The 26,356-nt window shown below is 47.2% G+C and overlaps 1 protein-coding gene across 5 annotated transcripts in view; it reads right to left on the reverse strand.

Moving 5' to 3' along the window:
- Window positions 1-26,356, reverse strand: part of ADCY9 (adenylate cyclase 9) — a 453,549-nt gene that overhangs the window by 71,308 nt on the left and 355,885 nt on the right. For all 5 annotated transcript variants that reach the window (XM_069210454.1, XM_069210453.1, XM_069210452.1 and 2 more), the window contains exons 6-7: window positions 26,240-26,342; window positions 21,512-21,720 (exon numbers count right to left, since the gene is read on the reverse strand). In XM_069210454.1, coding sequence (XP_069066555.1) covers window positions 21,512-21,720; window positions 26,240-26,342 — 312 coding nt within the window. The remainder of the gene's footprint in view (window positions 1-21,511; window positions 21,721-26,239; window positions 26,343-26,356) is intronic.

Here is a 26,356-nt window from a genome sequence, read left to right on the forward strand (position 1 = left end):
GATTTCTTGACCTACTTAAGGAAATTCAGTGAATTTATGAAAGCTGTAAATCTGCACTAATGCAAGGACATATACCATGGCTGCACTTTTGTGATTTTCTTTAAGAATTGGGCCTAATTAGAACTGGCGTTAACCAAGAACTTTTGTTTTATTAAAATTCTATCTCTCTGTCGGCTGGCCTCACTGTGAGGGGCAGCATTCTGCTCTTTACAAGGAGCATATGGGCACACAAAGTAGTTTTGTTCAGTGCCAGGATCTACTGAGGCAATGTGTGCTTTTTAAGACCAAAAACTATTTTTCCAGTGTTTCTAATGGTTGTGTCCTCGCAGCTCATACAACAATCACATTTTCCCAAAACTATTTCACAATAAGACAGACAATGACAATACCAAAAGGCTGACTGCCAAAGTCAGACCTATTCCCTTGGCCAATGCTTATTTATTTTCATGTTACCCATAATCTTGTTGAAACTAGTTACACTGTGTAAGGAAATGCCTCCTTGGCATGGTTGCCCCCTGACTTTTTGCCTTTGCTGATGCTATGTTTACAATTGAAAGTGTGCTGAGGCCTGCTAACCAGGCCCCAGCACCAGTGTTCTTTCCCTAACCTGTACTTTTGTATCCACAATTGGCAGACCCTGGCATCCAGATAAGTCCCTTGTAACTGGTACTTCTAGTACCAAGGGCCCTGATGCCAAGGAAGGTCTCTAAGGGATGCAGCATGTCTTATGCCACCCTGGAGACCTCTCACTCAGCACAGACACACTGCTTGCCAGCTTGTGTGTGCTAGTGAGGACCAAACGAGTAAGTCGACATGGCACTCCCCTCAGGGTGCCATGCCAGCCTCTCACTGCCTATGCAGTATAGGTAAGACACCCCTCTAGCAGGCCTTACAGCCCTAAGGCAGGGTGCACTATACCATAGGTGAGGGTACCAGTGCATGAGCATGGTACCCCTACAGTGTCTAAACAAAACCTTAGACATTGTAAGTGCAGGGTAGCCATAAGAGTATATGGTCTGGGAGTCTGTCAAACACGAACTCCACAGCACCATAATGGCTGCACTGAAAACTGGGAAGTTTGGTATCAAACTTCTCAGCACAATAAATGCACACTGATGCCAGTGTACATTTTATTGTAAAATACACCACAGAGGGCACCTTAGAGGTGCCCCCTGAAACTTAACCGACTGTCTGTGTAGGCTGACTAGTTCCAGCAGCCTGCCACACCAGAGACATGTTGCTGGCCCCATGGGGAGAGTGCCTTTTTCACTCTGAGGCCAGTAACAAAGCCTGCACTGGGTGGAGATGCTAACACCTCCCCCAGGCAGGAGCTGTGACACCTGGCGGTGAGCCTCAAAGGCTCACCCCTTTGTCACAGCCCAGCAGGGCACTCCAGCTTAGTGGAGTTGCCCGCCCCCTCCGGCCACGGCCCCCACTTTTGGCGGCAAGGCTGGAGGGAACAAAGAAAGCAACAAGGAGGAGTCACTGGCCAGTCAGGACAGCCCCTAAGGTGTCCTGAGCTGAGGTGACTCTGACTTTTAGAAATCCTCCATCTTGCAGATGGAGGATTCCCCCAATAGGGTTAGGATTGTGACCCCCTCCCCTTGGGAGGAGGCACAAAGAGGGTGTACCCACCCTCAGGGCTAGTAGCCATTGGCTACTAACCCCCCAGACCTAAACACGCCCTTAAATTTAGTATTTAAGGGCTACCCTGAACCCTAGAAAATTAGATTCCTGCAACTACAAGAAGAAGGACTGCCTAGCTGAAAAACCCCTGCAGAGGAAGACCAGAAGACGACAACTGCCTTGGCTCCAGAAACTCACCGGCCTGTCTCCTGCCTTCCAAAGATCCTGCTCCAGCGACGCCTTCCAAAGGGACCAGCGACCTCGACATCCTCTGAGGACTGCCCCTGCTTCGAAAAGACAAGAAACTCCCGAGGACAGCGGACCTGCTCCAAGAAAGGCTGCAACTTTGTTTCCAGCAGCTTTAAAGAACCCTGCAAGCTCCCCGCAAAAGGCGTGAGACTTGCAACACTGCACCCGGCGACCCCGACTCGGCTGGTGGCGATCCAACACCTCAGGAGGGACCCCAGGACTACTCTAAGACTGTGAGTACAAAAACCTGTCCCCCCTGAGCCCCCACAGCGCCGTCTGCAGAGGGAATCCCGAGGCTTCCCCTGACCGCGACTCTTTGAATCCTAAGTCCCGACACCTGGGAGAGACCCTGCACCCGCAGCCCCCAGGACCTGAAGGACCGGACTTTCACTGGAGGAGCGACCCCCAGGAGTCCCTCTCCCTTGCCCAAGTGGAGGTTTCCCCGAGGAACCCCCCCCTTGCCTGCCTGCAGCGCTGAAGAGATCCCTAGATCTCCCATTGACTTCCATTACAAACCCGACGCTTGTTTCTACACTGCACCCGGCCGCCCCCGCGCTGCTGAGGGTGAAATTTCTGTGTGGACTTGTGTCCCCCCCGGTGCCCTACAAAACCCCCCTGGTCTGCCCTCCGAAGACGCGGGTACTTACCTGCAAGCAGACCGGAACCGGGGCACCCCCTTCTCTCCATTCTAGCCTATGTGTTTTGGGCACCACTTTGAACTCTGCACCTGACCGGCCCTGAGCTGCTGGTGTGGTGACTTTGGGGTTGCTCTGAACCCCCAACGGTGGGCTACCTTGGACCAAGAACTGAACCCTGTAAGTGTCTTACTTACCTGGTAAAACTAACAAATACTTACCTCCCCTAGGAACTGTGAAAATTGCACTAAGTGTCCACTTTTAAAACAGCTATTTGTGAATAACTTGAAAAGTATACATGCAATTTTGATGATTTGAAGTTCCTAAAGTACTTACCTGCAATACCTTTCGAATGAGCTATTACATGTAGAATTTGAACCTGTGGTTCTTAAAATAAACTAAGAAAAGATATTTTTCTATACAAAAACCTATTGGCTGGATTTGTCTCTGAGTGTGTGTACCTCATTTATTGTCTATGTGTATGTACAACAAATGCTTAACACTACTCCTTGGATAAGCCTACTGCTCGACCACACTACCACAAAATAGAGCATTAGTATTATCTATTTTTACCACTATTTTACCTCTAAGGGGAACCCTTGGACTCTGTGCATGCTATTCCTTACTTTGAAATAGCACATACAGAGCCAACTTCCTACATTGGTGGATCAGCGGTGGGGTACAAGACTTTGCATTTGCTGGACTACTCAGCCAATACCTGATCACACGACAAATTCCAAAATTGTCATTAGAAATTGTTTTTGCAATTTGAACTATTTTTTCTAAATTCTTAAAAGACCTGCTAGGGCCTTGTGTTAGATCCTGTTTAGCATTTCTTTTAGAGTTTAAAAGTTTGTAAAAGTTTGAATTAGATTCTAGAACCAGTTTTCGTTTCTTAAAAAGTATTCCAACTTTTAGAAGCATAATGTCTAGCACAGATGTGAATGTGGTGGAACTCGACACCACACCTTACCTCCATCTACAGATGAGAGAGCTAAGGTCACTCTGTAAACTAAAGAAAATAGCAATGGGCCCCAAACCTACCAAAGTACAGCTCCAGGAGCTTTTGGCAGAGTTTGAAAAGGCCAACCCCTCTGAGGATGGCAACTCAGAGGATGAAGATAGTGACTTGGAGGGAAATTCCCCCCCTCCAGTCCTACTTAGGGAGAGCAGGGCTTCTCAAGCCCTGACTCCACAAATAATAGTCAGAGATGCTGGTTCCCTCACAGGAGGGACCAACAACTCTGAAATCACTGAGGATAACTCCAGTGAAGAGGACATCCAGTTAGCCAGGATGGCCAAAAGATTGGCTTTGGAAAGACAGATCCTAGCCATAGAGAGGGAAAGACAAGAGATGGGCCTAGGACCCATCAATGGTGGCAGCAACATAAATAGGGTCAGAGATTCTCCTGACATGTTGAAAATCCCCAAAGGGATTGTAACTAAATATGAAGATGGTGATGACATCACCAAATGGTTCACAGCTTTTGAGAGGGCTTGTGTAACCAGAAAAGTGAACAGATCTCACTGGGGTGCTCTCCTTTGGGAAATGTTCACAGGAAAGTGTAGGGATAGACTCCTCACACTCTCTGGACAAGATGCAGAATCTTATGACCTCATGAAGGGTACCCTGATTGAGGGCTTTGGATTCTCCACTGAGGAGTACAGGATTAGGTTCAGGGGGGCTCAAAAATCCTCGAGCCAGACCTGGGTTGACTTTGTTGACTACTCAGTGAAAACACTAGATGGTTGGATTCAAGGCAGTGGTGTAAATAATTATGATGGGCTGTACAATTTGTTTGTGAAAGAACACCTGTTAAGTAATTGTTTCAATGATAAACTGCATCAGCATCTGGTAGACCTAGGACCAATTTCTCCCCAAGAATTGGGAAAGAAGGCGGACCATTGGGTCAAGACAAGGGTGTCCAAGACTTCAACAGGGGGTGACCAAAAGAAAGGGGTCACAAAGACTCCCCAGCAGAAGGGTGATGAGACAACCAAAACTAAAAATAGTAAAGAGTCTTCTACAGGCCCCCAAAAACCTGCACAGGAGGGTGGGCCCAGAGCCTCTTCACAAAACAATGGGTACAAGGGTAAAAACTTTGATCCCAAAAAGGCCTGGTGTCATAGCTGTAAACAGCATGGACACCAAACTGGAGACAAGGCCTGTCCCAAGAAAAGTTCCACTCCAAACTCCCATCCAGGTAACACTGGTATGGCTAGTCTCCAAGTGGGATCAACAGTGTGCCCAGAGCAAATCAGGGTCCACACTGAAGCTACTCTAGTTTCTGAGGGTGGGGTGGATTTAGCCACACTAGCTGTCTGGCCGCCTAACATGCAAAAATACAGACAGCAACTCTTAATTAATGGGACTAGAATAGAGGGCCTGAGGGATACAGGTGCCAGTGTCACCATGGTGACAGAGAAACTGGTTTCCCCTGGCCAATACCTGACTGGAAAAACTTACACAGTCACCAACGCTGACAATCAGAGAAAAGTACATCCCATGGCAATGGTTACTTTAGAATGGGGAGGGGTCAATGGCCTGAAGCAGGTGGTGGTCTCCTCAAATATCCCAGTGGACTGTCTGCTTGGAAATGACCTGGAGTCCTCAGCATGGGCTGAGGTAGAGCTAAAAACCCATGCAGCAATGCTGGGTATCCCTGAACTGGTGTGTGTGAAAACAAGAGCACAATGCAAGGCACAGGGTGAAAAAGTAGAGCTGGAGTCTGGAAAAATGGCCCAGCCTACCAAGAGAACAGGAAAGTCAGTTGGGAAACCAACTGCAACACAGCAAAAGAAAGGGAACCTCTCTTCTCAGGAAGAAGTTCTGCCCTCTGAGGGAACTGAGCCTTTGGAGCTTGAACCTTATCAGGTTGAGCTCTTAGGCCCAGGGGGACCCTCAAGGGAGGAGCTGTGTAAGGGACAAGAAACCTGTCCCTCTCTTGAAGGCCTTAGGCAGCAAGCTGCTGAAGAGTCCAAAGGCAAGAAAAATGGAACACATAGGGTCTATTGGGAAGATGGGCTCCTGTACACTGAGGCCAGAGACCCCAAACCTGGTGCCACTAGGAGAGTGGTAGTGCCTCAGCTGTTCAGAGAGTTCATCCTAACATTGGCCCATGACATTCCCCTTGCTGGACATTTGGGACAAACCAAGACGTGGGAGAGGTTAGTCAACCACTTCTACTGGCCCAATATGTCCAACATGGTTAAGGAGTTTTGCCTCTCCTGCCCCACCTGTCAAGCCAGTGGTAAGACAGGTGGGCATCCAAAGGCCCCCCTCATTCCACTTCCTGTGGTGGGGGTGCCCTTTGAAAGAGTGGGTGTGGACATAGTTGGTCCACTGGAACCTCCCACAGCCTCAGGAAATATGTATATCCTGGTAGTAGTGGATCATGCTACCAGGTATCCTGAAGCTATTCCCCTTAGGTCGACTACTGCCCCTGCAGTAGCCAAGGCCCTCATTGGTATCTTTACCAGAGTGGGTTTCCCTAAGGAGGTGGTGTCTGACAGAGGTACCAACTTCATGTCAGCATACCTAAAGCACATGTGGAATGAGTGTGGAGTGACTTATAAATTCACTACACCTTACCATCCACAAACTAATGGCTTAGTTGAGAGATTCAACAAGACATTAAAGGGCATGATCATGGGGCTCCCAGAAAAACTCAAAAGGAGATGGGATGTCCTCCTGCCATGTCTGCTTTTCGCTTACAGGGAGGTACCACAGAAGGGAGTAGGGTTCTCACCCTTTGAACTTCTGTTTGGTCATCCTGTAAGGGGACCACTTGCCCTTGTTAAAGAAGGCTGGGAGAGACCTCTCCATGAGCCTAAACAGGACATAGTGGACTATGTACTTGGCCTTCGCTCTAGAATGGCAGAGTACATGGAAAAGGCAACCAAAAACCTTGAGGCCAGCCAACAACTCCAGAAGTTTTGGTATGACCAAAAGGCTGCACTGGTTGAGTTCCAACCAGGGCAGAAAGTCTGGGTTCTGGAGCCTGTGGCTCCCAGGGCACTCCAGGACAAATGGAGTGGCCCTTACCCAGTGCTAGAGAGGAAGAGTCAGGTCACCTACCTGGTGGACCTGGGCACAAGCAGGAGCCCCAAGAGGGTGATCCATGTGAACCGCCTTAAGCTCTTCCATGACAGGGCTGATGTGAATCTGTTAATGGTAACAGATGAGGATCAGGAGGCAGAGAGTGAACCTCTCCCTGATCTTCTGTCATCAGACCCAAAAGATGGCACAGTAGATGGAGTGATCTACTCAGACACCCTCTCTGGCCAACAGCAGGCTGATTGTAGGAGAGTCCTACAACAGTTTCCTGAACTCTTCTCCTTAACCCCTGGTCAGACACACCTGTGTACCCATGATGTGGACACAGGAGACAGCATGCCTGTCAAGAACAAAATCTTTAGACAGTCTGACCATGTTAAGGAAAGCATCAAGGTGGAAGTCCACAAGATGCTGGAATTGGGAGTCATTGAGCGCTCTGACAGCCCCTGGGCTAGCCCAGTGGTCTTAGTCCCCAAACCTCACACCACAGATGGAAAGAAAGAGATGAGGTTTTGTGTGGACTACAGAGGGCTCAACTCTGTCACCAAGACAGATGCCCATCCAATTCCAAGAGCTGATGAGCTCATTGATAAGTTAGGTGCTGCCAAATTTCTAAGTACCTTTGACTTGACAGCAGGGTACTGGCAAATAAAAATGGCGCCTGGAGCAAAAGAAAAGACAGCATTCTCCACACCTGATGGGCATTATCAGTTTACTGTTATGCCCTTTGGTTTAAAGAATGCCCCTGCCACCTTCCAAAGGTTGGTGAATCAAGTCCTTGCTGGCTTGGAGTCCTTTAGCACAGCTTATCTTGATGATATTGCTGTCTTTAGCTCCACCTGGCAGGATCACCTGGTCCACCTGAAGAAGGTTTTGAAGGCTCTGCAATCTGCAGGCCTCTCTATCAAGGCATCCAAATGCCAGATAGGGCAGGGAACTGTGGTTTACTTGGGCCACCTTGTAGGTGGAGGCCAAGTTCAGCCACTCCAACCCAAGATCCAGACCATTCTGGACTGGGTAGCTCCAAAAACCCAGACTCAAGTCAGGGCATTCCTTGGCTTGACTGGGTACTACAGGAGGTTTGTGAAGGGATATGGATCCATTGTGACAGCCCTCACTGAGCTCACCTCCAAGAAAATGCCCAAGAAAGTGAACTGGACTGTGGACTGCCAACAGGCCTTTGACACCCTGAAACAAGCAATGTGCTCAGCACCAGTTCTCAAAGCTCCAGATTATTCTAAGCAGTTCATTGTGCAGACTGATGCCTCTGAACATGGGATAGGGGCAGTTTTGTCCCAAACAAATGATGATGGCCTTGACCAGCCTGTTGCTTTCATTAGCAGGAGGTTACTCCCCAGGGAGCAGCGTTGGAGTGCCATTGAGAGGGAGGCCTTTGCTGTGGTTTGGTCCCTGAAGAAGCTGAGACCATACCTCTTTGGGACTCACTTCCTAGTTCAAACTGACCACAGACCTCTCAAATGGCTGATGCAAATGAAAGGTGAAAATCCTAAACTGTTGAGGTGGTCCATCTCCCTACAGGGAATGGACTTTATAGTGGAACACAGACCTGGGACTGCCCATGCCAATGCAGATGGCCTTTCCAGGTTCTTCCACTTAGAAAATGAAGACTCTCTTGGGAAAGGTTAGTCTCATCCTCTTTCGTTTGGGGGGGGGTTGTGTAAGGAAATGCCTCCTTGGCATGGTTGCCCCCTGACTTTTTGCCTTTGCTGATGCTATGTTTACAATTGAAAGTGTGCTGAGGCCTGCTAACCAGGCCCCAGCACCAGTGTTCTTTCCCTAACCTGTACTTTTGTATCCACAATTGGCAGACCCTGGCATCCAGATAAGTCCCTTGTAACTGGTACTTCTAGTACCAAGGGCCCTGATGCCAAGGAAGGTCTCTAAGGGATGCAGCATGTCTTATGCCACCCTGGAGACCTCTCACTCAGCACAGACACACTGCTTGCCAGCTTGTGTGTGCTAGTGAGGACCAAACGAGTAAGTCGACATGGCACTCCCCTCAGGGTGCCATGCCAGCCTCTCACTGCCTATGCAGTATAGGTAAGACACCCCTCTAGCAGGCCTTACAGCCCTAAGGCAGGGTGCACTATACCATAGGTGAGGGTACCAGTGCATGAGCATGGTACCCCTACAGTGTCTAAACAAAACCTTAGACATTGTAAGTGCAGGGTAGCCATAAGAGTATATGGTCTGGGAGTCTGTCAAACACGAACTCCACAGCACCATAATGGCTGCACTGAAAACTGGGAAGTTTGGTATCAAACTTCTCAGCACAATAAATGCACACTGATGCCAGTGTACATTTTATTGTAAAATACACCACAGAGGGCACCTTAGAGGTGCCCCCTGAAACTTAACCGACTGTCTGTGTAGGCTGACTAGTTCCAGCAGCCTGCCACACCAGAGACATGTTGCTGGCCCCATGGGGAGAGTGCCTTTTTCACTCTGAGGCCAGTAACAAAGCCTGCACTGGGTGGAGATGCTAACACCTCCCCCAGGCAGGAGCTGTGACACCTGGCGGTGAGCCTCAAAGGCTCACCCCTTTGTCACAGCCCAGCAGGGCACTCCAGCTTAGTGGAGTTGCCCGCCCCCTCCGGCCACGGCCCCCACTTTTGGCGGCAAGGCTGGAGGGAACAAAGAAAGCAACAAGGAGGAGTCACTGGCCAGTCAGGACAGCCCCTAAGGTGTCCTGAGCTGAGGTGACTCTGACTTTTAGAAATCCTCCATCTTGCAGATGGAGGATTCCCCCAATAGGGTTAGGATTGTGACCCCCTCCCCTTGGGAGGAGGCACAAAGAGGGTGTACCCACCCTCAGGGCTAGTAGCCATTGGCTACTAACCCCCCAGACCTAAACACGCCCTTAAATTTAGTATTTAAGGGCTACCCTGAACCCTAGAAAATTAGATTCCTGCAACTACAAGAAGAAGGACTGCCTAGCTGAAAAACCCCTGCAGAGGAAGACCAGAAGACGACAACTGCCTTGGCTCCAGAAACTCACCGGCCTGTCTCCTGCCTTCCAAAGATCCTGCTCCAGCGACGCCTTCCAAAGGGACCAGCGACCTCGACATCCTCTGAGGACTGCCCCTGCTTCGAAAAGACAAGAAACTCCCGAGGACAGCGGACCTGCTCCAAGAAAGGCTGCAACTTTGTTTCCAGCAGCTTTAAAGAACCCTGCAAGCTCCCCGCAAAAGGCGTGAGACTTGCAACACTGCACCCGGCGACCCCGACTCGGCTGGTGGCGATCCAACACCTCAGGAGGGACCCCAGGACTACTCTAAGACTGTGAGTACAAAAACCTGTCCCCCCTGAGCCCCCACAGCGCCGTCTGCAGAGGGAATCCCGAGGCTTCCCCTGACCGCGACTCTTTGAATCCTAAGTCCCGACACCTGGGAGAGACCCTGCACCCGCAGCCCCCAGGACCTGAAGGACCGGACTTTCACTGGAGGAGCGACCCCCAGGAGTCCCTCTCCCTTGCCCAAGTGGAGGTTTCCCCGAGGAACCCCCCCCTTGCCTGCCTGCAGCGCTGAAGAGATCCCTAGATCTCCCATTGACTTCCATTACAAACCCGACGCTTGTTTCTACACTGCACCCGGCCGCCCCCGCGCTGCTGAGGGTGAAATTTCTGTGTGGACTTGTGTCCCCCCCGGTGCCCTACAAAACCCCCCTGGTCTGCCCTCCGAAGACGCGGGTACTTACCTGCAAGCAGACCGGAACCGGGGCACCCCCTTCTCTCCATTCTAGCCTATGTGTTTTGGGCACCACTTTGAACTCTGCACCTGACCGGCCCTGAGCTGCTGGTGTGGTGACTTTGGGGTTGCTCTGAACCCCCAACGGTGGGCTACCTTGGACCAAGAACTGAACCCTGTAAGTGTCTTACTTACCTGGTAAAACTAACAAATACTTACCTCCCCTAGGAACTGTGAAAATTGCACTAAGTGTCCACTTTTAAAACAGCTATTTGTGAATAACTTGAAAAGTATACATGCAATTTTGATGATTTGAAGTTCCTAAAGTACTTACCTGCAATACCTTTCGAATGAGCTATTACATGTAGAATTTGAACCTGTGGTTCTTAAAATAAACTAAGAAAAGATATTTTTCTATACAAAAACCTATTGGCTGGATTTGTCTCTGAGTGTGTGTACCTCATTTATTGTCTATGTGTATGTACAACAAATGCTTAACACTACTCCTTGGATAAGCCTACTGCTCGACCACACTACCACAAAATAGAGCATTAGTATTATCTATTTTTACCACTATTTTACCTCTAAGGGGAACCCTTGGACTCTGTGCATGCTATTCCTTACTTTGAAATAGCACATACAGAGCCAACTTCCTACACACTGATTTTCCATTATAAATATTTTGGAAATACTTTAAATGATGCTCCATAGAAATGGCACCTACATTTTTATAGTAGTTTAGAAAAATGTTTTTTTTCCCAAGCTGCATGTGTTTACGAATATTTGTCTCAAGAACAAAATAAACATTGAAACTGTGCAAATTCCACGCCCCTGCTGTAGTGTAGGAAGAAGTCCACGAATAAACATGAAGAAAGTGGCTTGCAGGACAAATCTAAAAAAGAGCCAGGGATCCTGACAGGAAAAAAACACACAAATAATGACCTGAGTGTCTTTAAAATATTTACCATTTCTCAGCTGGAGCCTGATCTAGAAAATATCAGGTTTATGCTGATGGTATGGATACAAACATAGGGTGCATTGACCTTACACAGCAAATCATGAATTGTTTTTAGTTTGTGCTGTGCAGATATGCACTAGCTGCATTTTGTCAAAGTAAACATCTCAAGTCTGGAGGTAGGAACATATGATGGAAAAGAGGTTATGAAAAAGGACATGTAATAAGTGAAACTTAAAGAAAGAATGGTGTTCCTGGGAAAAACAGACATTTTAGGGAATTGAAAACACAGAAGTATGTAAAGATAGATGTGTGAAAAAGATCTTATAGTAAACACAACACTTGCCTTTTCCTTGAGGTTCATTGGAAGTGGTTTCACCAATATCTAACCTCTAAAAACTGATAGGGGGCCGAGGGGTTCCATCATAAGATAGTTATTCCCTCTGAGTTCACAGTTTGACATGGAAGAGATGTTCAACAAGGAACCACTGATGGCTTCAAGGAAGCGAACATGTAGAGCTATGGTTAAGAGTGACATTTTCATAAGAGAGTTGTATTGTTGGGGCTAGACACTGAAAAGGATGCAAGTAAGGACAGATCTAGATGGATGGTGGGAATATTACACTGGAAGTTAGTTAGGACAGCAGTAAGGGTTCTTCTGAAAGCAAAAGAAGGGAAGGTTGGCTGTTGGCTAGAGATTTGAGGTCTTAGATTGAAATCAAAAGAAGTAGGACCCCTTGGATTGGGAAACAGTAATAGCATGCAATTTAGAATGGGTACAAGACAGAGTACTAGGCCAATGGTGAAAGGCTTAGGAGAGAGCTAAAGAAACCAGAGTTCTGAGATGGGGTATAGAGGTATAGCAGAGGGCCTAGACAGAGCAAGAGAATGGTAATGAATTAGGACATTAGAAAAAGATTTTAAGGTGCTGAGACAGCAGGGTTTTAGTTGTGGCTTGAGATGGTTGGTGTATTAGGAAGGAGAGTTTCTTCAGTGGACACCTTTGTGATTTTTCTAGTAAATAACACTGTATTAGTACTCTTTCACGTTGTTTTACTGTTGCTCCTGAGAGGTTTGTACGGCTGGCTACACCTGAGTTTAGTAGCTTCCAATGGTATCTTCTCCATGTTTTCACTTGCTCTGCATGTGATTTATTTACAGCAGAAGAAAAACTGATCACCTAGTGGTAAATGTCTCAGCTCTATGCTGAGATTTAAGTGCAACCCTCATGCAAGATGTTGCTGTTGTAAAGAATCCGAGATTTCAGGAAGAGGAAACAAATCTCACAACAACGGATAAACTCATGGGCCTTGGGAACCATTTGCAGCCTGAAAGCAGTACATCTTACTGATCTATCCATCTCAAACAGTAGGATGATGATTTTTTGGACCAAGTTACGCTACATTCTCAACCTTATTTGGTTTCCTAAGTACATTGTTAAGGTATCTATTTCTTTATATTGCATACTGTCTAGCCATACTAGTTCCTCTAACTAGTCACCTCTGTCAGTACAGTTTAGGTAACTATTCCATATTTTAACCTTGCGTTTGCACACAATTCACTTTGCTCTTGAGGAAATGTGGCTTAAATGTCATCTGCCAATTGAGGGCACTGAATCTACAACCTTGATTCACTTACATTTAACAAAATTATGTGATGTTGGGCAAGTGTTTTATTTTCCTGGTCCTCCATTTCCTAATCTACAAATATTGGTGGTACTGACATAAAGGTGAACCTATTACTGAACGCTACCTAAACAACTATGTATTGCTAAACAGCACAGGAGGACTGGGTGTACCCAGAACTTTAATAGTGTTTGCAGGGGCGATGAAGAGTTTAAAAGGCTTACTTATCATTTCTGTAAATTAGATAAAGGGTGTGGCATACTGGGATGCTTGTGGGTGTTTTGTTTGAGTTCGATGGCATGTCCTTATTCAATGAGAACTGAGCTGACCCTGCTGTAGCCCAGGTGAAGGCCTCAGGTCACCTATCCTGTTGTAGATGTAGTCTTTTGTCCTGCCTCTTGAAGAGATCACCCTGTGTTTAGCACCCCACTGTTTCTGTAAAGCAGTGCTTGGCAGTGCACAGAAAAGCACAGAAATTCCCTCAGCTCAAAGACAAGGTTTTGGTAACATCAGGTAATTGAAATTAAGATTCCCACGGGTGTCTGTCGTACATATATCATCAAAGCACAACAAGGGGGTAGAAGAGGTGACGCCGTCCTGCTTTGCCCAAGACAAGCTCGGAAGTGTCCCTTGTACAACTATATGCAAACCCATGCAGTTACTTTGCATTTTTATCACTGTTACCAATGGCAAAGGTATGCCTTTGTTGGCTTGTGAGGTGGCTTACAGCATTTTTTGTCACCACACAATATCTTCCTTCTCCAGAGGAGAGACCAGGATGAGGTTAACTGATGGGGGAACTGTCCAATATTGACCCATTCGTTTCTTAACAATGTTTTGCGGTTTTATGGTGTTATAAATTACTGCAGGATTGAAACATAGAATACCAAACAATTGGCTCTTTACAAAATATATAACTTTTATGTATTCACTGCAAACTGCAGTGTTTGTAACTAAGAAGGTTCTTTAAGTACCCCTTTGTGTTTGGGAAAACAAATGATTTACAAGAAGTAAAACAAATATAAAATATAGTTTAGCATTTCACTGGATAATTGTATTTGTAGTTTTTGTAAATCACATACCATCAGGGGACCAATTTGGAGGGCTGATGAAGCATAACATTATAAACCTGTTTTGTGTGCAAAATGCTATATTTTTAATGCATCACACAGGGTAGTGACATTGCTTCCTGTGATGTCTCTGTGCATTGCCTATGCTAATTAGTTCACTCGTGATTTTCTCTAGGACTTGTGTTCTGCATACCATCACAAACCTGTCTACAAAAGCAGACTGATGTGCCCCTTCTGTTTTCTTTTTCCCTCCTCCTATTCCTAGGGCCGGTGAAGGGACAAATGCAGAGCACCTTTCTGGCTAGGAGCTCCCGCTTGCAAACCACAACATGCCCCCCCAGGTGGAGAAAGGAGCATAGTGCAGTCAAACGGAGCAACCAGAAAATTAAAATACCCCTCACTTTGAGCCAAAGCTCTTATGCCACCAAACAAGTCATTGAAACCCTCCCCAGAAGAGTTCTTCTCTATCAATTCATCCTTTCATGCTTCCATTCACCCACTGATATTTACTATTTTGTCTTTAAATTCTGTCATCCATTCATTCTTTCATCCATCATTCAGTCTTTCACCATTCTGTTTGTCCACCCATCCATATTCAAAACTATCTATCCACCTCCAAACCTCTCTTCATCCATCCTTTCAGTCATCCATCCACCCATCTGTCCATTTCACTCCATTCGTCCATCCATCTATCCATCCTCCCTTTCACTCATCTATCCTTTTGCTCATCCATCCTTCCACTCACCCATCTACACTTCCACCTATTCGCCATATTCATCCATTTACCCTTTCACTCATCCATTATGTGCACTGAACCATCCTTTTGCTCGCTAATCAATCCACCCTTTAATCCATCTATCTATGAATTCACCCTTTCCTTCATCAATCCATCCACCATCCCTTTCACTCATCCATCCTTGCACCCATCCTTTCACTTATTCATCCGCCTATCTAGCCATCCACATTTACACTCACTCATCCATCCACCCTTTAACTCACAACCATCCATCCTTTCACTCACTCACATACCCACCTTTTCACATTTATTATGAGCTTTTGTCAGCCAAGCTGCAGACGGAGGAGGCCCATCAAGAGTTCCATCCCCACTGTAGCTGCTGAAGAGGGGATGGAGGAGCTGGTACAGGATGCCCCTGTCCAAGCCTATCCTTCCATCTCCAGGCCTATCCATAAAACACATCCATCTATCATTTCACTCTATTCATCCTCCTTGTCACTCATAAATCCATCCACCCTTTCACTCGTTCTTCCATCCATCTACCTTTTCTCTCTTCCATCCACCTTTTCTCTCTTCCATCCACCTTTTCACTCAACCATTCACTCACCCATCTTTCCATCCACAGTAATCCATCCTCAACCCTTCCACCCATCCATCAGCCCTTCCACCCACCCATCCATCCATCAAACTCCATCCACCCACCCATCCATTCAACCACCCACCCATCCACCTAACCTTTCAGTCAGTCATCAGCCCACCCTTTCACTTATCCACCCACCCTCCACCCATCTATCCATTCACTCATCCATATACCCCATCCATCCTTGCACTTATACATCATCCATCTATCCTTCCTTCCTTCCACTCAGCCATACTTACTTACATCCATCCATCCTTTCATTTGCTCACACATCAACCCTTTCACATTAATTCTGAGCCCTGGTCTGCCGAGATGCAGACAAAAGAGGCACCTCGTGATCTCCACTGCGGCTGCAGCTGCTAACGAGTAGTAAAATGTATCTTATTCAAACAGAGAAATGTATATTGAAAACAGTAAGGGAAATACTGGAGAGCACTATTCGGTGATCGGTAGAGAGGAATAATTAGGTTTCTAATTTGTCAAAAACACATTCAGTGTACAGGAGAAGGTTTTTGAAGTTGTTCTCTTCAAGGGACAGATAACAATGGGCCTTACCGGAATGAGAATGTCAGCTTTTACTTACTTTTCACGAACAAAGTGGACTGTATGATGAACGGTGGTAAGTAAATCAGTGCAAAGTGATTTGGGGTTGGCATTAAGACTCAGAAACCCATACTTAACAGGGATCTGAGAAATATTTTCCGCATTTCAAGGTCTCTTTTAAATATCGTTTTCTATAGCACTGCGCTTTGTGTAATAAAACACCCAAGCGTTATACAGTACACTAATAAAAAATGGAATTTCTTAATTTCTACGCACATAATTCTTAATTTTTTTCCTCGTCATAATTAGTCATAACATATTTCCTTGTCACATATTTTGTTGACGATCTCTCTGAAAATCAAAGTGCTTGTTTCATTAAACAAAGACATTTACAATTACACAAACATTCAGAATGTCAGGAAACTATTGTTTCAGTGCCGGGACACTCCGAGTAGCCACGTGCTCTATAAATCGAAGCTAGATAGACAAATAGAACAGAAAAGAAGAAGAAATGATGCTTCAAAATCCCGTGGTCTGATCAAGGTCCAAGAGTTCAGGGAGCTCTATCAGCAGTGGCAGATGGGTTACTCAATTATAAGTACCAGGGAGTTGGCTGGTTTCAATCTCTCATGGTTATAACAAATGAGCCTAACAAAGAGAAGAGAATAAAATGTTTTGTTGACTATTCAGAAATCTTCTTCCTTGATGGTGAGAAATGTCCTGACAAACTATGTGACTCTTTAAAGAAGAGCTCTCCAACAGGCAGCTCAGGAGCTACTGGTGGGTCATCATTAGCCTGGAGGAGGTTCTCCGAAGAGCAGCCCTACACAGTACTTAATTCAGAAGATCTACTTCTACTATAGTTATACTGAACACATGTAAAGTGCATATTTGATAGAAAACTATGTATTTTAAGAAACAAACATGTTGCAATTAAAACTCAAAACGATTGAAAATGTAAAAAATAATTAAATAGCTCTATGAATGATGGGTCATACCTGAGGTATGACCTGTCATTCGGTTTTTGATGATTATTACAGATAAATACACAAAAAAGACCTATTTTCCTGCTTGTATTTATTTAAAAATATGGATTCATACAGAAAAAAAAACTTAAAACAAATCCACAATGAAGCTTATATTATTGCAGCAATACAGCTCGTTAAGCTGTTCTACAATGCAAATTGTTTCATATGATTAAATTATCTGTAAATGGCAAAATTCCACTGCACATTCAAACATGAGTAAACATTTGCCGTTTAAATAAAAGCTGAAATATGCCCATTGGCACTTTCATTTTTCCACTAAACACATAATAAATGTGTATAGACATAGATGGAGATCTGGGTCCAAGTCATATCGAACTGCGCAGATATACTGTAATATTTTCATAAGTGTGTGCTTTGGCCGTTAGTTTATTAGTCATATGGAGGCATTTTATTATGACAAGGCTTTTTCTGACACTGCTGTTAGTAATTCTGTGCTATTCGTGGGAATGGTTGATGTTTTACAAGATGATCAAATTTTAAAAATGGTCCAGCCAATATATTCTATCCACAATATAGACTACTACACTATCATGACGTTAAGTGTAGTTTTATTTATGTTTGTAACTCCACACATATGTATGTATCTTGAAAATATATCTTCAACATACACAGATGTGGAGATTAGAATAGTAATTCTTTACTTACCTATATATGCATCTCCATGATACTGTAGTAGTCAATATTCTGGATGATATCTTGTCATCACTCAATATTGCAACATACATCTGGGCAGCCACTATCAGTATTCCTGCAAGCCGGGGCCACTGCTGCAATTGAATCTGCTGTGGTCATTAGTGCAACAATTGTCAAAGTGAGTAGCTCATGACTATTTTCAACAATTAGAAGTAGCCCTTGCTATAGAAAAGATTGTAGAAGCCCAATGTAGATGACCTCTTGCTATAGCAAATATTTGCCCACTGCCTGTCCTATGCAGTTGTCATACTGGTAGTGTTCGCCTCTTAGTATTTCAGTTGCAAGGTTTGACAAGTGTACTCATCATAAAAGTAATACAAGCACTGGCAAAGGCAGTAGGCCTCACCTATGCGAGAGCTATTGGCTTTGGCATTGTGTTTACCCAATATGTACACCAGTGTGGCTGCTGTTCAGCATTTCTAAAAGTTAGTGGCTTGGAGTGGCGTAAAGTGGAGTGGGAATGGAATAGAGTGAGTGGATTGGGGTAGATTGTGGAACACTGGAGTGGGGGAGTTGGGTAGTTTAGCTTAGTAGACTGGAGTGGGGTAAATTGAACTGAAGTAGATTGGGGGAGTGAGGTAGATTGCGTTGGGTAGCTTGTAGTGGTGTAGACAGGTATGGGTTAGAGTGGAGTAGGGTAAACTGGAGTGGGGTAGTTTGGTGATAGATTGGAGTGGGGTAGAGTGGGTGGATTATAGTAGGTTAGATTAAAGTGGAGGTAGATTGTGGTAGTATGGAGTGGGTTGGATTGGAGCGGAGTGGGGAGCATTGGGGAATGAGGTAGATTGGAGTCATGTGGGGTCGACTTGGATGGGGTAAACTGGAGTATGGAGGAGGGGGTAGATTGGAACAGAGTGGGGAAGTTGGGAGTAGAGTAGAGTGGAGGAGTGGGGTAGACTAAAATGGGGTAGATTCGGGTGGTGTGGAGAAGACTGGGGTTGGTTGAGGTAGGGCAGACTGGGGTAAAATGAAGTGTGATATACCGGGATAGATTGGAGAAGACTGAAGAAGAGTGGAGTGCAGTGGATTGTGGTAGACTGGAGGGAAGTGGGGTAGATTGGAGTTGAATGAGGTGGGTAGAGAGAAGTGAAGTGGGTTTGATTGGTGAGAGTGGGGTACAGAGGGGTAAACTGGAGTGGGATAGATTGGGTGAATTATGGTAGAATAGACTGGAGTGAAATGGGGTAGATTGGAGTGAGACAGATAGAAGTAGGGTAGTTTAGAGTGGCATAGGGTGGGGTAGATTGGGGTAGGGTGGGTTGATAGGATTGTACTAGATTGGAGTGGAGTAGAGTGGGGCAGATATGAGTGTGGTGGGTTGGATGTGGTAAATTTGAGTAGGTTAGTTTGGGGTTTAGTGGGGTAGGGTAGATAGGAGTGGGGTGGACTGGAGTGGTTTAGGTTGGACTGGAATGGGGTAGATTTGGGTTGTTTGTGGTAGAGTGAAGTGTGGTATATTGGGTAGAGTGTGGTGAACTGGGGTACAGTGTAGTGGGGTAGATTGGGAGACTGGAGTGGGTAGACTGTGGTGGGGTACAATGGAGTAGGGTAGATTGAAATGGAGTTGAATAGATTGGAGTGGAGGAGATTTAGAGGAGGGTAGACTGGAATGGAGTGTGGTAGATGAGAATGGGATAGACGGAAGGGGGATGACTGCAGTTAAGTAGCGTGGAGTACACTAAAGAGGGGTAATTGCAATGGGGTAGTTTGGAGTGGAGTAGACTGGAAAGGAGTGGGGTAGAGGGAGTAGGGTACAGTAGGGGGGTAAAGTGGGGTGGGGCAGAGTGAGGCAGACTGGAGTAGATACGGGTACATTGTGGTGGGGTAGATTGAAGTGAGGTACATTGGAGTATGGTGGATTGGGTGGAGGGGTTGGAGTGGGGAAGATTTGAGTGGAGTAGAGTGAAGGAGTAGATTGGATGAAGTGCAGTGGGGTAGATCTGGGTACAGTAGAGTGTGGTAGAGTGGAATGGGATTGATTAGAGAGGACTGGGGTAGATGAGAATGGAGGTGCTTAGATTAGAGTGTCTTAGATTAGAGTGGGGTGGAAGGGGTGGATTGGAGTGTAGCAGACTGGAGTGGAGTGAGGTAGATTGTAGTAGACTGGAGAGGGGTAGAGTGAAGTGGAGTGTATTGGGATAGATTAAGAGTGGAGAGGAGCTGGATACATTGTGGTGGAGTCTGAAGTAGAGTGGGGTAAACTGGTATGAAGCGGGGTAGATTGGAGTGGATTACTGCGGAGTGCATTAGTTTGGAATGGAGTCGGGTAGACTGCAGTAGAGTGGGTTGGATTGGGGTACATTGGGGTGTGATGGATTGGGGTGGGTTAGGGAGGGGTAGATTGGAGTGAGGTAGACTGAGGCAGAATGGGGTAGATTTGAGTTGAGTGTGGGAGATTGGGATGGAATGCAGTAGGCAAGAGTGAGGTGAGGTTGACTGGGTTACACTGAGTGGGGTAGATTGGAGTGGAGTAGACTAGAGAAGGGTAGTCTGGGGTTGAGTGGTGTAGGGTAGACTGGAATGGAGTAGATTGGAGTGAAAGGGGGTAGACTGGATTGGAGTAGATTGTGGTAAATTAAAATGAGGTAGATTAGGTTAGAGTGGGGTAGAATGAAGTAGGGTAGGTTGGGGTGGGTAAATTGAGGAGAGTAGACTGGAGTGGGGTACACTGGAGTGGAGTAGATTGGGGTACACTGGAGTGGAGTGCGGCAGAGTGGTGTGGAGAGAAGTGTTACAGAATGGAGTGGTGTGGAACAGAGGGGAAAGGTATACAGTGGAGTGAAGTGGCGTAGTTTGGGGAATGCATTGTGTAGTGGCGCACTTCCTTTAGAGACAACACATTTTCAATTGAAATGACCATTATATTTGCACCAAAATATGGTTTTACTGCACACAACCGATGTGTGCAAATATCATCACCTAGTGTATTAATGTGCTTTGATCGTATTCAAATATTTGTTTCCACCACACTTCAGAATTACAAAAAATGCCCTTCATTTGTACTAATTCTGATATATTCTGAAACATCAGTACAGTTAATTTGTTTGTTGTGTGCTAGAAACAAATCCTACACCCTCTCCTATTACATGGATACTCTGCAGGATTGTCACATACATTTTCTCATTTTGAAGTCAGAGAAAAAAAAGTAAACACCAAGCTTCCTCGGAAGAGAGAGCTTGGCATTTGACCTCTGTCTTTGAAGGCTGAGCAAGCGTGACAAGGTAAGAACAAGATTTAAAGTCCTATTTACAGAAAGTAAGTTTGTGGAAGAATACGGTAAATAAGACTTGGGCAACGGGAAGGACTAAATCAGGCTGGACAAATAAAGTCACCAAACAGAAAAGTTAGAAAATGTGAGTTACAAACCACAAAGCCAATGGTAAGCAAGTGGCAGAATGCATCCCTAGACCAGCTGCCTGAAGGTCCCCAAGAGTTTTTTTTATCAAGCATGACGGTGCAGGCTTCGACCTCAAGAAGATATTCACCCTTAACCAGTTCCTGATATCTTGGTTCAATACAGATATTTTTATAATTGATGGGATAACACAAACAGCAGCTAAGCAACATATCACTAACACCTGTTATCAATCAGATAAACAGGAAAAAACACATGGATGAAGAATATAATCACACATCAAAATGCGAACTCTTCTCCCTCACCATTCACACAGCGACTGCCACAATCACTATGTTTGAGTTCCATGCCAAAAAAAAAAATAGCTTTAGCGCCAGATGATGTGAAGAAAAAAAAAACAGAAGTTCAAGTGATCAGCAAGTAGAGTTGTATGATTATTGGTGACTGGTGGTTGGCCATTTGGCTTATCTGATGCCAGAAGCTCTGAAATTAACACAGAAAAGCACCAACTGCCCTGATTTTGCTAATGTTAATGGAGATACAAATTTATGTGCCCCTCCTCCAGTTGTACCTGACAGAGACGATGAGTGATAACACCGACAGGAGCCCCGCAAGTACGAAGACTACAATGCTGCCCAGCGATGGGGCAGACGTAGAGGTGCCTTGCTTCAAAAAGCAAGTTATCGACAGGATGAGGAAGACCAGAGTTGACAGCAGCACATCCAGGAGGGAACTAAAGGTGGCACTGCCAAACGTCTTTACAGGAGCCGTCCTTATCACCTGTTTCAAAAAATGAAAGGTTGTCAGAACACCAAATAATAATTAAAGAATTTATGTTATAATTACAAAGGAGTTACTTATTAGACACGTTAGAGAAGAAAGAACAAAAGTGGATAGCAAGAAGCATAACTGAATGAATGATGATTTACACAGTGCGACAGCTGCAGAAAGCTACAGACTGCCATCGCTGCGGACCACAGGCAGATGGAGCAAAGCTGTTAACTAATTAAAAAGCCATGTTTTCATCTTCTTGCTGAAGACTGGGTCAGAAGACTCGGGATCAAAGAAATCTAGAATAGTTGCTACTCTGATGCTCTAGGTGTGACTTTCTGTTGGGGTTCCTGCTATAATTGGGTAGAACCAGCCCTGCCTTGTTTCCACAACAGAAGCAGTGGATCTAAAGAAAATAAGAAATCCACTGAAAATGGAATCATGTAGTCATAATCGCCTCCATCTCAAATGCAAATAGCATACCTCCATTCTTCTATCTGCAGGGTAAGTATCCTTGACAAACATGCTCTACCTGTGCTACTTCAACCGCAGTGATCCTCAAGACTCTAAGGTGAAATGCTAATTTACCAAATCAGCAATGCCCTTGACTGAAGTAGAAAGCCTTTAAGGAAATTCAGCTGCAATCATCAGAAAACAACTTATTTTTCTTTGTATGTTCACCCTGAATGTTTTTGCCCCTGCTTGCAGGTAGGTCGCTCCCCGCTCCGCCTTCCGCGCCACCTCCTTGCCCGTTCCCCCTTTGCTTTTGTCCCCGCCACTGCCTCCCTTGTGGCCCCTCCCGCCTCCCCCCTCCTTCTCTCACCGTTTTTCGTTCCCTTGCCCGCCGCTGCGTCTCCTGCGGCCCCACCCCCCAGCCCTCTCATAGGACAAGCCCTCCCGCCTCCCAGCTGCCACTCCCACCCTCCCCTCCTCTTATGGCAGCCGCGGCGCACTAGCAGGGAGCAACCTTTGACCCTGCTTGCAGGTAGGTCGCTCCCCGCTCCGCGCCACCTCCGTGCCCGTTCCCCCTTTGCTTTTGTCCCCGCCGCTGCATCCCTTGCGGCCCCTCCCGCCTCCCCCCTCCTTCTCTCACTGTTTTTCGTTCCCTTTCCCGCCGCTGCATCCCTTGTGGCCCCACCCCCCAACCCTCTCATAGGACAAGCCCTCCTGGCTCCCAGCTGCCACTCCCACCCTCCCCTCTTCTTATGGCAGCTGCAGCACGGCCGCGGCGCTGGTGCGCAGAAGGCGCGCCAAAGGCAAGCCCGACTGTGCCCAGCGCCACCCCCCCCGGTCCGCGAGACCCGTGCACCTCCAGACGCCGCTACACGGCCGACCAACTCACTGCCCTCAATCCCGGCCGCATCACAGCATGCTCCCAGTCCTCACCAAGGAACACCCACGGACCCTTCGCATGCCGCACCTGCAGATTCACCTGCGACAGAACAACGAAACCAACAAAGACCGAAACTAACCACCTCCACTGCATACTCCTCAACACCTGCTCTGCACGCAAGCACGCCATCGAGCTCTGGGACCTGCTCGACTCCACCGCCCCAGATGTAGACTTCCTGACCGAAACCTGGTGGAGTGACTCCTCAGCGGCCGACATCGCAATAGCCATCCCGGACGGCTACAAGATCATCCGTAGGGACCGCAACAACGGAATCGGAGGAGGCATAGCCATCGCCCACAAATCCTCCCTCAAGGTCGACACCCACACTGACGACTCCCTCAAGACCGCCGAACACCTACACTTCCGCATCCACACCGACCCCAACACCACTCTCAGAGGAACACTCATCTACAGACCCCCCGCACCACGAGCACCATTCAGCGAATCCCTCGCCGCCTCACCAGCACCCACCTCAACGGATTACATCCTCCTCAGGGACCTAAATTTCCACCTGGAGAACAACAATGACACCAACTCCACTACTCTGATCGACAACCTCACCAACCACGGCCTCAGACAACTCGTCAACACACCAACCCACATCGCCGGCCACACGCTTGATCCCATCTTCTGCTCAAGCGCCCACGTCACCTTCAACCATACCACCGTACTCCACTGGACCGACCACCACTGCATCCACTTCACCTACAAGAAACATACCGAGCACCATTGCACCCAACAACCACCCCGCCGATGCTGAGGCAAAGTTACGGAAGACCAGCTTACCAACGCCCTCGCCCAGAACCCTCCCCCCAACTCCAATGACCCAGACACCGCCGCCCACAACCTCACCCTGTGGATCAACGACTGCGCCAACACCCTTGCGCCACTCAAAAAACCCACCGACAATCAAGCCAGAGAAAAGCCACCTGCTTCACCGACGAGCTCCTAAACTCCAAACGTGACTGCCGGAAGATAAAAAAATGAATGGCTCCTCAAACGCACACCTGAAAGCCTCACAGCCCACAAGGATGCCATCCGCAAGCACCACCAACTCATCAGACAAGCCAAACGAACCCATTTCAAAGACCACCTGGACAACAATGCACACAACAGCAAAGGGCTCTTCAGCATCGTGAATGAACTCTCCAACCCCAGCACCAACGTCAACGACATCCCTCCAACCCAAGAACTCTGCAATGCACTGTCCACCTTCTTCCACTGGAAGATCACCGTCATCCACGACAGCTTCGACGCCACTCCCACGCCAGACCCCACCCCCGAACACTCCACCTGTGCAAACCACCTGACCTCCTGGACCAACGTGAACGACACAGAGACACGCAAGATCATGAACTCCATCCACTCAGGATCTCCGTCAGACCCCTGCCCCCACCACGTATACAACAAAGCCGACTCCACCATCGCCCCCCAACTACGGAAGGTCATCAACATCTCCTTTGAAACAGCGACTTTCCCTGAAAAATGGAATCCACGCTCTCCTCAAGAAGCCCAAAGCAGACCCGAACGACCTCAAGAACTTCCGACCCATTTCCCTGCTCCCTTTCCCAGCAAAGGTGATTGAAAAAATCATCGACACACAACTAACCAGCCACCTCGAAGACAACGGCATCCTAGATCCCTCCCAGTCAGGCTTCAGACGAAACCACAGCACCGAAACCGCCCTTCTCGCCGCCACAGACGACATCAGACGCCAAATGGATAACGGCAAAACATCAGCCCTCATCCTCCTGGACCTATCTGCCGCCTTCGATACAGTCTGCCACCGCACCCTGAAATCACGCCTCCACGCAACCGGAATTCAAGGAAAAGCCCTCGACTGGATCGTCTCATTCCTCTCCGGCAGAACTCAGAGAGTCCGCCTCCCCCCCTTCTGCTCCAAAGCCACCGACATCATCTGCAGCGTCCCCCAAGGCTCATCCCTCAGCCCGACGCTGTTCAACATCTACATGGCCCCCCTCGCACAAGTGGCCCGACAACACAACCTCAACATTCTCACCTACGCTGACGACACCCAGCTCATCCTCTCACTCACCAAAGACCCGTGCACCGCCAAAACCAACCTCCACGAGGGAATGAAATCCATCGCTGAATGGATGGGAAACAGCCGTCTGAAATTGAACTCGGCCAAGAAGGAGGTCCTCATCCTCGGACCCACCCCTTCCACCTGGGACGACTTCTGGTGGCCCACCGCACTAGGAACCCCACCGACACCGTCCGACCACGCTCGCAACCTGGGCTTCATCCTCGACTCCTCCCTCACCTTGTCTAAACATGTCAACGCAGTTTCCTCCTCCTGCTACAACACACACTCCGCATGCTCCGCAGCATCTACAAGTGGATCCCGACAGAAACAAGAAGAACAGTGACACAGGCCCTCGTCAGCAGCAGGCTGGACTACGGCAACGCACTCTACACAGGCATCCCAGCAAAAGACCTACTACGCCTCCAACGCATCCAAAACGCCTCCGCCTGGCTGATCCTCAACGTATCCTGCCACAGCCACATCTCCCACCACCTGAGAAACCTTCACTGGCTCCCTGTGGACAAAAGGATCACTTTCAAGCTTCTTACCCATGCTCACAAAGCGATCCACGACACCGGACCAGCCTACCTAAACAACAGACTCAGCTTCTACACCCCCACCCGTCTTCTCCGCTCCACTAACCTCGCCCTCGCCGTCGTCCCCCGCATCTGAAGAAAGACCTCCGGCGGCAGATCCTTCTCATACCTCGCCGCCAAAACATGGAACACCCTCCCCACCAACCTGCGACAGACTCAAGACCTACTCATCTTCAGAAGACTCCTCAAGACCTGGCTCTTCGACAAGTAACAGCCCCCCCCCCCCACCAGCGCCTTGAAACCCTCACGGGTACGTAGTGCGCTTTATAAATCCAATGATTGATTGATTCATAGTATGCTCAAAGGCAAGCAAATGAAAACATTAAAACGCCCACAAACAAATCATAATCCCTTTTATTAAAAGGTATCACAAGGGACATGTATGAATATTTCTTTTCTACCTTCATAGTCAACTGACACCCTCAGATCCAACAGGTATCAGACGCTTAAAGCTATTCCTAAAAGCAAACCAAGTCAGAAAATAAATGGTACCTCTTCTTGATAGCTGGCTCTATATGCTCTCTCCAAGTCCTGGTCCAAGAAGTTCAGGCTGAACCTGTTGATTGGAGGCTTGAAGAAGTAATCATTCATCAGGCTGTAGACAAAAGT

The sequence above is a fragment of the Pleurodeles waltl genome, chromosome 10, assembly GCF_031143425.1.
Source record: "Pleurodeles waltl isolate 20211129_DDA chromosome 10, aPleWal1.hap1.20221129, whole genome shotgun sequence".
In the NCBI taxonomy this organism is placed as follows: Eukaryota; Metazoa; Chordata; class Amphibia; order Caudata; family Salamandridae; genus Pleurodeles; species Pleurodeles waltl.